At 37.0% G+C, this 13,603-nt stretch overlaps 2 protein-coding genes across 3 annotated transcripts; both read right to left on the reverse strand.

Annotated features, from left to right (window-relative positions):
* Positions 1-441: 441 nt before the first annotated feature.
* LOC121983888 (protein arginine N-methyltransferase 1.1-like) lies at positions 442-8,550 on the reverse strand. Of its 2 annotated transcripts, none has more exons than XM_042536571.1 (7): positions 6,269-8,550; positions 5,565-5,616; positions 5,347-5,486; positions 2,319-2,406; positions 2,036-2,151; positions 1,856-1,955; positions 442-774 (listed from the first exon to the last, which is right to left on the reverse strand). In XM_042536571.1, the coding sequence occupies exons 1-6, from the start codon at positions 6,365-6,367 to the stop codon at positions 1,887-1,889; spliced, it is 564 nt and encodes a 187-aa protein (XP_042392505.1). In that variant the 5' UTR covers positions 6,368-8,550; the 3' UTR covers positions 442-774; positions 1,856-1,886. The 2 variants fall into 2 exon arrangements, with proteins under 2 accessions (XP_042392505.1, XP_042392504.1); XM_042536570.1 differs by lacking the exon at positions 442-774 and adding an exon at positions 822-1,754 and having other exon boundaries at positions 6,269-7,550.
* Positions 8,551-8,684: 134 nt separating this feature from the next.
* On the reverse strand, positions 8,685-12,580 carry LOC121983887 (protein PLASTID MOVEMENT IMPAIRED 1-RELATED 1-like). The gene is made up of 2 exons (XM_042536569.1): positions 10,133-12,580; positions 8,685-10,027 (listed from the first exon to the last, which is right to left on the reverse strand). The coding sequence occupies exons 1-2, from the start codon at positions 12,478-12,480 to the stop codon at positions 8,917-8,919; spliced, it is 3,459 nt and encodes a 1,152-aa protein (XP_042392503.1). The 5' UTR covers positions 12,481-12,580; the 3' UTR covers positions 8,685-8,916.
* Between the last annotated feature and the right edge of the window lie 1,023 nt (positions 12,581-13,603).

Raw genomic sequence — 13,603 nt, forward strand, 5'->3', positions numbered from 1 at the left:
GCATCAAAATGCTTATTAGTTTTATCTTTAGGACACAAGATGCCATCAATTTTAGTCGGACCATTTTCCACTAAAAAAATCTCTTAAATTTTGATATTTTTTTTTCTCATTTTTTAGGATCATCAATATTTAAATGTGAAGGAATCTCTTGGTTTATAGTTTCAGGTTGAACATCAAAAATATTATTATTATTATTTTCTTCATCCAAGTCATTCACAATTTCTTATTTAGCACCCATCATATTTTTAATATTATTTTTCATAGTCATTTTGTAATTGATATTAAAGTGTTTATTAATATCTCTTGCTTGACTTTGAATAAGCGTCTCTTTTTTTTATTTTCTTTTTCTTTTTTGAGATCCAAATAAATATTTTAGAGACATGATTATATACCGTAAGCATTTGCAAAAGAACATATCCAAATCATTAGGAGAAGCACAACTTGGTCAACAACAAATAATCCATTAGCTATGAGGTATGCAAGAGTTAGTCCCTAAACTATCAACCAACACATTTTCTCCATTGTTTATTGATAGCTCAATGGCAGGATAAAAAGTAATCAACACCAAATACTTGGGAGAAACACAACTTGATTAACAACTAATTCATTAGCTATGAGCTACAAGCCATGCATGTGTTAATCCCTAGACTATCAAGCAACATATATACTCCATTATTCATTGCTAGCTCAACATCAATCAATCACATCTAAACCTGACTATTTCTTATGCCTTTATTAACTTTTCCTCTTCATCATGTTGCCAACTTCTTGTTCCTGTCATATGACTCATAGTCATATCGACTGTGTATAGTGTGAGCTAGAGCATTTACTACAAGATTGATCTGTAGCTAATAGCTGCTTCCAGTTTTTATGTTGACAATACATATTCAACAAGATTTGCTACATTGATTTAACAACTTTTTAAATTTTTTCTTGCTGATATGGTACACCACTAATCAACTTCCTTATATAAGGTAAAAGGAGAATTTGAGAAGCAAATTAAAAAAAGAAATCGTCCGGTGCACAAAACTCCCGTTATATAGAATCCCGGGGAAGGATCCATTATACGTAGCCTTACCCTATTTTTTGTAAGAGACTATTTCCAAAATTCGAACCTGTGATCTTTGATCACAAAATAATAATTTTATCGTTACGTCAAGTTCTCCTTATGACCGAAGCAAATTACAAAAACAAAAGCAAAGAATCCGTTATCCGATTCACAAATTATGAGAAATCCTTCAACTCAGAAGAATTCACGTGTTATCCTGACAATATGTTTGCAAAAAGCACAGATGAGGTGGAGCCGTGGAGAGAGAAAGTACAAAGAAGGCACAACTACGAATAAAATTGTCTGAAAGAGTTCCAAGAAATACTCTTGATGTTAAATCTCGAAAATTTAAGTACAAAATCTTATCCAATTTTGATTGGAGTTCCTTCTGAGAATGTAAAAAACTTGTTTGTTTTAGGCAATTATGTTTTAGAACAGCCAAATAAGGCCTTCATATTCGAGGGATCCTCATGAAAGCTTAATGAAAAAGACAACAAATTTGTAACTCTCTGCTTTTGTAACCGTACAAGACACGCAATGCTTCAAAAGCAAGAGAACTAACTATGCAAGCAAGAACGAAGTTGATCGGAAACAAAACCTGGACAGATAAAATAGACTTGCGAAAAAAGATGAATCAGACTTGAGAAAAAGATGAATTGAAGAGGCTGCTAGCCTGCTATCACCGGCCGTGTAGGAGACAAGAACCCTTGAAGAGGAGGTCATGGCGAAATTAGGTTGATGAGGATCAACACTTTTTGTTCTAATTAAAATTTAAATAATATAATAAATTATTAATTTTTTGAGTACCTCTAAGAAGTGGGCACGAGGCAAGCGTCTCCTAGACCTCACCCCAGGTCCGGGTCTGGAAGGACACATCATCAGATGCCATTTCAGAAATGTCCATCGTCTATGAGAATCAACCATAAATATTGCCATGGAGTTAGTATCCAACCATATGGAGGAAAGAGAGACAGGAAGAGCAATCACCTTAACTAAAACATCAGAGGTAACAATTTGTTTTTGATCAAAAGTATCAACGAGTGGTTTGGCCATAGGTTGCTTCCTGATGTAGCTCATATCAAAACCATACACATTGTTCCAAACTGGAAGAAGGAACATAGTTCCAACAGAAACAGTCAAATCACTTAAAGTGACAAAAGAGAATCTGCTGGGATAAGACCATAAAAAAATGCTAGGAATAATTAGAAAAATTATTAATAACTGAAAGGAATAATTAGAATATCAAGTACTGAAAGGTCTACAGACTCACACTCAATCTTATCTTCTTTGTATTCAACATCCTCAATTGCTGTCAAGAATAGTAAAGCTTTGTCTGGTAAGATAACGCCATTGTTGATCTGGACGAAGAATAAACCAAGAAACATAAAACTGGTATTTTGCCTGTATCAGCCTTATAAGTGAGCAAGCCTAGTAACAGCGCATCTTTGTTAAACACCACGAAACAAGAAAAAATTAAACACTTCCAAGACAAAAGAAAAGGCAACGATGCAGGAATTTAATTAATTTATATGGATACTTTAGTAATTGGTGCAATCAGATGGCGCCTTTGTTTAGTGGGTTCAGTGGAGAGTTTGATGGACTTATGGGAATGTCTACATAAGGCATCTTTTGTACCATACTTGGTATTCTATTTCGATCGTAAGGGGTTACTCTACTTTGGATTTATCGTCTCTTCTCTCTTGTCCAGTTTTCCCTCTCCTCACCTCTATCCTACTTCCCAGCTCTGGTGGTTCTAGATTATAAAAATTACTAAAGATTGTACATCTTTTCAAATTATTGGATGAAGATATTGACCCTAAACAAACATCTGTATAGCTACAAAGGCGCTCTTATAATGTTTTTCTCATTAAAATCCATAATACATGTCATTTATCTCCTGCAATTCATAAGTTTTGCCAAATAATATCTGCTTGAATGATTGGAGTAAGATATTAAATTTTATGGTAGTTCAATATATATAAAACATATCATATTTAGTCCATAGAACAAGTACCACTACCTAACGTTGGTCAATCCTCAATCTATCCCATCTTAGTTTTTATTTCATAAATTAGTCAATCTAATAATATTTTATTTTTCAATTTTTAACCTAACATGGCACAACTTAACATGGTCAAACTATTTAAATTGTCTTTACAAACTAAGTATATATTATCTTACAGATATTGTGATTTTTAATCTTTTATAAGATACTGATGGTGTTATATAATCTCATCACCACCCCAAGCGTTCAAAACTGAGTTGAATGAAAAAATCAATATTGGTACAGAAGATGGTTCTTGGTTCAAAAAATTGTCTTCAAATCTTCAAAAGAATACTATTTTTTTGCCTAATGCATGTTAAGCTACCAAACATTAAAAATGCATGCATCACTTTTGTGCCCTAGACTTGTTTTTATTTATTATTTGGTTATTCAAAGACTTATTTTGAGCTATGTGTTATGTTTTGGAGTCAATTATCAATATTTGAGTTAATATATAAATGCATCCCTTGAGTCTTGACTATTTGCTAGACTTTTATTATTAGGTGAGTTTTCTTTTTTTGATGAGTTTTGATTTTGATTGGATGGAGGTTTGATTCAATTTTGGTGATTGAATGAAATTTTTGCCACGTAAGGGTAAAGATTAATTCTCAAGTCAAATAGAGAGAAGGGTTAATTCAATTAAGAGATGTGCTTTTATGATTGATGTATAGAGAGTAAGGGTAAAGTTCAATGTGGATCTTGAGATTTATCGCATTGTCTTTTTATATATTTAGTTTATTATTTGGCATTTTAATATACATTGAATTTTATGAGACATTGTGTTATGGTAAGAGCTAAAGGATGTTCGTCTATTAGATATAGTAAAGAAGTGTTATATTGGGTTGTTCCTTTCAAGTATTAATGAATATTCAATTTAGATATTTGAGTATCCATTCTGTGATTTATAATTATTTGTGGTGCTTCTGTTTAAAAAATGAAAAAAAGAGAGTATATTTTGTTGTTTCTGTAATTTTGCAGATAATTTTCTGTTAGACTTAAATGTGAATTTTTCATAATTGTTATTTTTTTAATTTAACTTAATATTCTAGACCTGCAGGGCAGTCTTGACTCATGTTACATGTTGGTTTTTTAATGAAAAGATTATTTATAAATTTGGAAACAAACAGCTTGGGAAAGAACTTTGTATGTGTTCTTTGAATTATCAAATTACGGGATGCAAGGTCCAGCATCATTCATTCCTGAAGTTTATCTCAGCCCAAGATCAACTCGTGAGTTTTAATCTGTTAGTTACTTTGTTTACATCTCCAAATATAAGCCTATAAAAATTAGAGAGTCAATTAAATTAAAATTTTAAAGCCAAACATTATAGAAGTATAGCATGCATCTTGACTAATAATTGTTTTTTCCTAATACCACAATGAATGTTGTGCAACAGATAAGAGTATTGATTCTTATAACATTCTAATAAGGTTAGTCCATAATTTTACATAATGCTCCTAGGAAATTCAATGTCAAACCTAATTTCCCTACATGTCCATAAATATCTCTAAATGAACCATTAGGAGTTGAATTAGATTGGCACAAGTAGAATTAAAGTGGCACAAATACACGATATAAATTCATTTGAGTTTCTTTTGCCGTGGTATAATTGGTCCTCTTTGATGTTGTTGAGAATATTCCTACCTTGGTCAAATTTTTTATCTCGGTCAATTTGGATACTATCCACAAGCCTATCTCAATTGATGCCAGTAAAACTATGTCAGCAAGGTTGGTATAGTGACATTTATTGATACCTAACAATATCAATAATAGTCAATCGTTGGAACAATAAGTTTCAGTCATACCAACTAATACCAATCAGCACTTTGAGACAATGATGTGGTATGTGTTTCATTGATCATTATATTTTGCCTTTTACAAGTTGCACATGAATTTTGGTGTATCATTGGAGGACATCAAATGTGGTTATTACGCTAGTGGTGCACACAAAGAAGCTTACCTGCTTTGACAAATTTTTCAAAAAACAATTACCCACAAAATAAACTGAAGAGTTAGAGGAAGATTTGATACTGTCATTATGTTTAGCCTGACTATAGGCCATTAAGTTTTAATCAGACTTAAGAGCAATTATACTGAGCCTCAGTGTTCGAGCACTAGGGGTTAGTGAGGCACATCAAGAGATAGTAAACATAACCTAGCACCATATAAAGAACTAAGTAGGTACGATCATGGCAATGAAAGAAAATGCAAATTTGATGTTTGGGGAAAAGAAATTGACAGGAATATCACTTACAAGCCATTTATTGCGCGCATAAAGAACTGTGTTTAGCATGTTCTCAAACAACAGGAAATAGTCCATCCACTCAGAGATGATAACATCTACATGAGACTGGAAGCCAATCTCTTCAACTTTCCCTTTTAGCACAGTTATAACTGTATAGATAAAATATGACAAATAAGTAAGATGGAACTTAGGAGTGCAATCATCAAATTTAGATAATCACTGGTCACCATCAGATCGAACTATTTCTTTTGCCATGTCAGCCATTTGAGAGCATTCAACCTGCACATCAGATTTAACACAAGAACACCAATCAAATCAGGGAAATAATAAAAAATAAGAAGAAAAACTAATAAGGACAGCAACAAATCACTTTTTGTTGTTTCATGTTCCAAACAAAACATTGTATTCTAAAGTAATATGCAAGTAGGAACTAGAATACTAGATAACTTGGTTCATGGAAGGACACAAGAAGAAAAAAGACACTTAGACTCCAGAGTCGGAAAGTCTATACTTGTGATTACTCTCTGTATATACTGTGTCGGGTAGCATGTTTGATCTAGTCACATGGAGGTTCAGAAATTCACACAAAACAGGGAAGAAAATTATAAGCTACTAGGGAAAAGAAATCCCTTTCAAGATGCTCAAAGAGCAGTTCTACATATATAAAACTAGTTCGGGAATAACTATCATTTTCCTATTACACGATTGCTCATTTCACAAATGTGATAGGATTTCCAACTATTTATGCAGTTAATTATTCCATTTGCATTCCATTATTGCACCCAAAACTTTCACAAGTGGTGCACTGGATCAGAGAAGAGAAGGTATTTCAGAAAATGATTTACTGCATATACGTGCTTTGCCCCTGCTTTAGCACAAAACAGAGACAAAATTCCTATTCCTGCAACCACATCAAGGAGACAAGGACAACCTTGTTCTTGAATAGAAATGCATTCTGATATGTTTCTGTCCTAACAACATCCTTTAACATTTCCTGCCGGACAAAGAAAGTTAAGGGAATCGAGTGCATCAAAAAAAAAAAAAGATAAATGATTTCGAAATAGCACAAAAGATAGCAATAGGAAATACCAACAACAATTAAAAGAGAATGAAAATCCTACTATCATCAATGATGCCCGGAAATTTATCAGTATAAATCAAGTAAACAAATATACTAACAATTTAAGCATATAACCGCAGACTGAGTATGCTTCTATGACGCAGACCAAGAAGCTCATGTCATACAGATGCCTCCCTTACAACATTTAGTTTAGGCTACTAAATATTCCAAAGAAATAACAGAACGTTTTGTCAACAGTTAAACGTGCATAAACAATAAAAAAAGCATCTGAGTGCTTCTAAGTAACCTACTTAGCAAAGGAGACAACTTATACAAAATTACATTTAATCTTACGTTTCTCAAATGTGCCACATCCCTTAACTGCTTGTCATGTCTAATAAGGTCTATTATTAGCTTGTAATAGCCCTTCTACGCATGATAAGATTGTTAAGATCTCCAAACCAGTCAAATAATATTCAGCTACTAGCAAATCACTATAACTGGAGGTTGTTGTCTATTGTCAGAAAAAATTTGAGGAAAATGGTTGCAGAGAATCATGACAAGAGAAAGCAGATAATATTGATGAGTATTATTGCCTCCCTTTTAGTTTATCTGCAAGTGATTTCTAAACACGAAGGATCAGAAACAAACAAAGAAACTGTTTGCCTGAGTAAATATAAGCTAAATTTTAAAAAATCAATAATATTAAGAATTTCACTAAATAGAAACATTACACCACCACATTACACAAGATGGCAACCAATAGTGGCTCATGAATCAGAAATGCATAAATTACTTGATGGATACCTACAAATAGAAAGACAAAATACGGAGTCAGTCCCGTAGTTAACTTGTTGATGCTTAAATTATCACAAAAAAAAACTTAAAAATTTCCATTTAGACAAAAAAAACACCTAGAATGTATTTATTCTGGCTTCCCCAATAACCAAATAGAGGAAAGGAGTTAAAATATAAATATTGGAGCAAAAGGTGATATCAACCAGTATCTCCGGTCCCACGGCAAGGGCAAGATTCAAGCAGGTAAATCACAAGGTACATTTTGCCTTAGCACAACGGTCCTTTGCATGAGGGCTAAAATGTAAATATGAATGTACTAATAGACATCGGTTAAAAAATTTCATTTTTATTTATACATAACTCTTTTGATGTAAATATTTTAAAATAATAATTCAAATGATCTTCTAAGAGTCGTTAAGAGAATTGCAAGGGTATTTTGAGAATGAGTCACACCCTTTGGTAAATTTGGAAAATTATGATTCATGATTTGGTAAATATCAAATTTAAAGTCCATCTTTTGATACAACGTTGAGGTTATACAGTAGGATTTGTTATTTTTAAAAATATGTGATAGATTTGTTAGAAGTTATAAAGTATATAAAAAAATAGCAATTAACCCATAAAAAATAAGGGAAAAATCTCTGTGCACGAAGCTCCCGTTATGCGGGGTCCCGGGGAAGGATCCATTGTACACAGCCTTATCTTACTTTTTGCAAAAGATTGTTTTCAAGATTCGAACCCGTGACCTTTTGGTCACAAAATAACAACTTTACCGTTGGATCAAGGCTCCCCTTCTTAAGACAAGAAGCTAATACAGAATTAAATTGAGGTAGGAGAGAATGAGCAGTACCAAATTGAGGTAGGAGTAGGAATCAAAGTAGTAATCGACACTGGTGTGTCCGCGCCAATCGAACCAGAGTCATCGAGGTTGGAGCTCTCGGCCCTCTCCTCCATCTCCTTGTCGTTCACTCCCACTTTAGCTCCCACGACGCAGCCAATAACACATATATAATTGAGCTTTAACCCACATTCATCTGCTAATTTTGTCCAAAATAAATAAATTACACCCAAGACTTCCACAACGTAGAGAGCAATCTCATAAAGTAAATAATGCCAATTGTTGAAGTAAAGAAATTAGTCACCAGTACAACAATTCACATGTTTTGGACTTCAACCGGCATGTTCCTATTATACTTGCATTAATTCCTTCTGTTCCTTGAACTTGTCAACCAATAAACTTCTGCTGATCGTTAGACTCAAACAAAATAGCATTGTCAAGTTTACATAACCCTGATGATGTTTAGATAGTTGTTAAAATAATGTGACTCATGGCATAGAAAATATCTTTAAAAGATCTAAGGTTCTCAAGACAAGCAATTGTCATACAGAAATGGTAATAATACCCCAATCTAACTTTGTTCATCCTTAGTTCAAGAGCAATGCAAGTAACTTGTATGAAAACATTCTATAGAAATATGCACAGATAGCCTCGTAGGAATGAGAATTAAGATATTATTAACAATGTGCTAAAAGATGCACAAGACAGATCAATACTTTGGATATCTACAAGATTACAAAAGAAAATCACACATACTAGGGATGATGTGGTGATTAGCTGCAGGTTTGTACAATGGATATAGTGTATCACATCAGTCTCATTAGTATCGTCTGTACAAAGACTCGTATGCTAGTGGATCAGTGGTGTAACATATTTCATGCACTTAAGACAGTTTAATAATTCCATTTGGAAGTGTAATATTGGGATTCCTTGTGTGAGGCTTTGGAGATGCTAGGCCTTTCACTGTGGCACCATTGCCATGGACTAGTGATGTAATGCTCCAAAGTGTATCTCCTGGCTGTGATGTGGCTATTTTTCCTTGAGAAAGGTTTACCACTGTCTTTGACTTCATTAATTGACGCTTTTTGGGCTTTCCCATTCCAGTAGCAAGCATCCACCCAGAACCAGACTGTTGTTGCTTGGGATCACCCCAGATAGTTTTTTTGCTAGGTTCAGTATCTAGACCAGCAACAAGCACCTCAGTGATTTTAAACCGAGGGATAGTCTCTTCTTCATGTTTCTCCTGCTTATCCAATGGCTTGGTTTCAGTCTCAACCTCGTCTTGCTCTTCATTGTTTCCTTTCTTTGAGGCATTGCAGTAAATTTTTCCTGGCTTTCGAGGAAGAAAAACACGCTTAACTTGAATCAAAGCAAGCATGGGCATGCCAACTGGCTCATAGTTTCGTAAGGGATCTCGGAGTTGTACCATTAGTGCTACAGTGAAGTTATCCCCAAGAAACCCCCATTTCTTTCCTGATCTTTTCCCTCTTTTATCTCCGTTCCACCCACTACAAATCATATCCACAGAATTAGCATGATGCGCTAACAGAATCTTTGAAATTCGATCACTGTCCTGATCTTCATGATCGATGATGCCTGAGTCAAGCTTCATCCACTCATCAAGCGAGAGAGACAAGCCCATCAAACCATCAGTGTCATCATCACTTTCTTTAACATTCAAAAGCTGTAATCCACTTGTGCCCTCCAAATCTAGTGACCAGCTGCTTTTAGCTCCTCTACTCTCCAATGTTGAAATATCCCCAATAGACTGGGGGATAATATTTGAAGGCGCCTCTTCATTTGATGTGCCTGTTTGTATTCTCAAACCCTCAAATGATAGTACTTCAATCTTATCCATTGCAAGTAGAGCAAGATCCTCTAAAGTAATGTATTCTGAGACTTCTCTGCCATTGAAACTCAAAGCCAGGCTGTTACTTTTCTTCCTCCTTACAGAAACATTCTGAACAGCATTTGGATAATGATTCTTGACATGGCTGTCCAAACAAAAAGAGTTTAGTATGACAACAAAGAACCATAGAATACAAAGGTTTCACATAAGAAATTAAACTAAAAATAACCGGAGAACAAAATTTTCAAACCTTTCACAAGAGTCCAGAGCAGTGACAGAATCCCATGCAATCTGTTGCATGGTCTTCCCTGTTATATCTTCCAAAGGCATTAATTTACTTGCCTGCCTTGATAGTTTTTCAAGGCCCTCTGAAGCTAATCTCTGCAATATTTCCATCATCCCGGAACCCATTTCAGCAGGAACCACTACAGGGCTAGACACCTGCATTATCAACTTACCCTTATTCTTTGCATTTGTGAAAAGCAAAGGGCTCATGGACCGCAAAAAACCTCCATCTTTGGTTTGAACAATTGGACCCAACCCTTCACCAAGTGGTGGTAACTCCAATGGTTCCTCTGATGGGAGGTCAATAGGACTACCAAATGCCCCACTGCTTCTAGGTGGAGAAAAATTAAAATTGTTCTCATTTAATCCCCATTCCTGAATCAAAACTTCTGTTTCTGCATCCTCCAGTATTTCAACCCTAGATTTGCTATTGTTCATCCTCATATTTATCTTCTGAAGCTCTTTCTCTACTTCATGGACCATCAGTGAAAGATTAAGATCGTCAGAGAAGTCGCCCCAGTAAGAGAGTTGTTCTATTCCATGATCAGGACCAAAGAAATCACTTCCTGATGCCAAGGATTCTTTTTCAAATTGCTTCCACAGCTTTTCCCTGGGTGATTCTGGTTCACTGTCTGTACTCAATCCACAAGGGTTGTGTTCTATGCCTAGCACACTTAAGAACTCATTGGCAACGGACTCTGTGACAGCATCTATGCTACGTGACCTGCTCAAGCTTGCCATCTTGTAACTAGAATCAACGTCGCCATGATTTAATTGCTCCATTGGCTTGTAGCCAATATTAGAGGTGTCAAATTCCCCTTGCTCGAGAGCTGATGTACTCTGGAAGATAGTGTTCAGCTCTTCTCTTGCTGAATCCGCGGTTAGTTGTTCATCACCTTGAGTTTTATCAGCATGGTTCATAGTATCCACATTCAGCAATGTAGACTCTTGCATGTTAAGACTGCTATGACAAGACCCCTCCTGAGCTGATTCGTATGACTTGGTGCCCACCCTTTCTTCCTGCAAAATCACTTGCAGATCAAGGTTATCCCGAAGAGCAGCTTCGTCTATATGCGGTTTACTTGATTCCATAATGGGCCTTTCAATTCTGGCCTCACCATCGGGTTTATCGAGCTTCATACCTGGCCCTTCCTTATTGCCCTTGTATTCGGCATGAAAGGTGGTGGCATCGACCACAGCTTTGCATGTTTGGTCTCCTGACAAAATTTCTGCACCGTGCTCAATCACCATAAAATCAGGATCATTGCAATCCCATTCATCACTTCCTTTGTCAGGCTCCGGCAACATACAAGGCTTCAGCATATCCATAGAGGTATTAAGATTCTGTGTGTCTAATTTCCCCGCCACGTTAGCTTTTTGTGAGATCTCTATTGTTGATCTTGGCAACACAGCATGAAGCACCTTCACTTCCTCTAGCGGACTATTCTGCGTATTCATCAAATCAAGCTCAGAATCCTCTGAGACCTTTCTCTCTCCTTTTTCCCAGTCCAGAGGACCAGCCCCGATCAAGGACTCATTCCTAACAAGCGAGAACCCGAAGCTAACATTAAGAGATGCGCCCCTTGCCTTCCCGGACAACCGGTAGCTGGTTCTCCAGTTTCCAAATGTTTTCTCGTCCTCGAGTTCCTCTAGAGTGGCCGGGAGCACACGGGTAACATCCACCAGATGGCGACCGAGGTCCAGCTCAGCGACGCCACCTGCGAGGGAGGGATAGATCAGGAAATGCCGAGCTTCGTACTTGGCCGTTCCACTCCGACCGGTGCGGGCGCCCTGCACGGCGCATCGGTAGGTAAGTGTCTCCTCGAACTGGACGACTCCGCGGACGACGCGGGAGGGGCTGGTGGAAACGGAAGAGGAGGCAGGATCCGTGGTGCGGCGCCACTGCACAACGAGCGGGACGCCAGAAAGGGCAGTGGGGAGGCCCTCGATGTAGTGGACGTGGAGGGAGAAGCAGCAAACGAAGCGACGCTGGCCGGTGATCTGAGAAAGCGCCTTTTTGATCGGATTCCATCCCCACAGAGACGATGTTTTCTTCTTCTCTTTGCCCTTCAAGGATGAAGACGAAGAGACAGAGGAGGCAGGTGAGGAACAACCGGCAGAGAGAGCGACTCGTTCTTCGGAGGAGGGCGGAGGAGGAAGGCGGCGACGTTGGTGTTTGGGGTCGAGGGAGAGGGCTTTTCCCAAGGCTTCGATCTCATGGAGCAATTCCAGGTGATCATAGTCGCCGGCGGCTGGTAGGCCACCATGGGGCGATTCGCGATTCCCCTGGCCGGAGGCAGCCCTCCCTATCATGGGGACGAGAAGGAGGAGGAGGAGACGGAGACCGATAAGGTTTTCTTATCTCCGTCGAATGTCGCTATTTTTAGATTTCCTTCACTTCTTCGTCCTTGTTTGCGCCGAGAGAAAAGATACAGAAACTGATTAAATTAACGTGGACCAGCGCCAGGTTGGCTCCTCGTGCCACGTTAATTTACCCATCGACCTACACTTCCAGTTCCTAGTTCATTTCCACTAACAATTCAGGTAAAACTGCGGGCATTCTCGTTGAGCGTTGTAACAAGAATCGCTAATATCCGACGGAGACAGCGATCGGTTCTCCACTGCCGTTCGATTGGCGGAATGTTTTAGGTGTTCTTGGTCCTTTATGTTTAATTGATTTTTTTTTTTTGCGAGAGTTAATTAATTTAAAAAAATAGAACCTACATAAAATAAAATTAATTTGATATGATAAATTGAAAGGGTGGTGGTGGCGCAGTAAACAATGAGTCATATGATTCCCTGGCATGCTATTGTTTAGATACGAGGTGTTATTATATAATATTTTGAGAGTTTAGCCACCTGTATTAATGATTATCGGTTATTATGATTTATTTTGTGTTAGTTTATAAATAGACCGATGAAAATATTAACATAAATGAATCATCTTTTCGACTTTTCGACTCATCAAACCAATCAAGTTTTGGATCTCCTGAGTTGTTGACTCATTGATTGGCCGATATACTACGACCTTTGAACCTCCCGAGCTCCTAACATATAGCGATTACTAAAGACATTTCTAATGATTAAATCTATGAGTAATGTGATAATCAATTTCAATATGTTTCGTCCGCTCATGAAAAATTGAATTATGTGTAATTTGAATAGTACTCTGATTATCACAATATAACAGAGTAGATTGATGAAGAGAGACATTCATATCCGCAAGCAACCAACGCAACCAAACTATCTGACAAGTAGTTGAGGTCATGGCACGATACTCAGGTTTTGTGGAAGATCTTGAAATAACATCTTACTATTTACTCTTCCAAGAAATGAGGGAATCACCGAGAAAAATACAGAAGCCCGTGATAGATTTGTGATCCGTAGGATCACCAATCCAATCTGCATCAAAATATGCACGCAGCTCAAGATATGA

Source organism: Zingiber officinale, chromosome 5B, assembly GCF_018446385.1.
Source record: "Zingiber officinale cultivar Zhangliang chromosome 5B, Zo_v1.1, whole genome shotgun sequence".
NCBI classification, from domain to species: domain Eukaryota; kingdom Viridiplantae; phylum Streptophyta; class Magnoliopsida; order Zingiberales; family Zingiberaceae; genus Zingiber; species Zingiber officinale.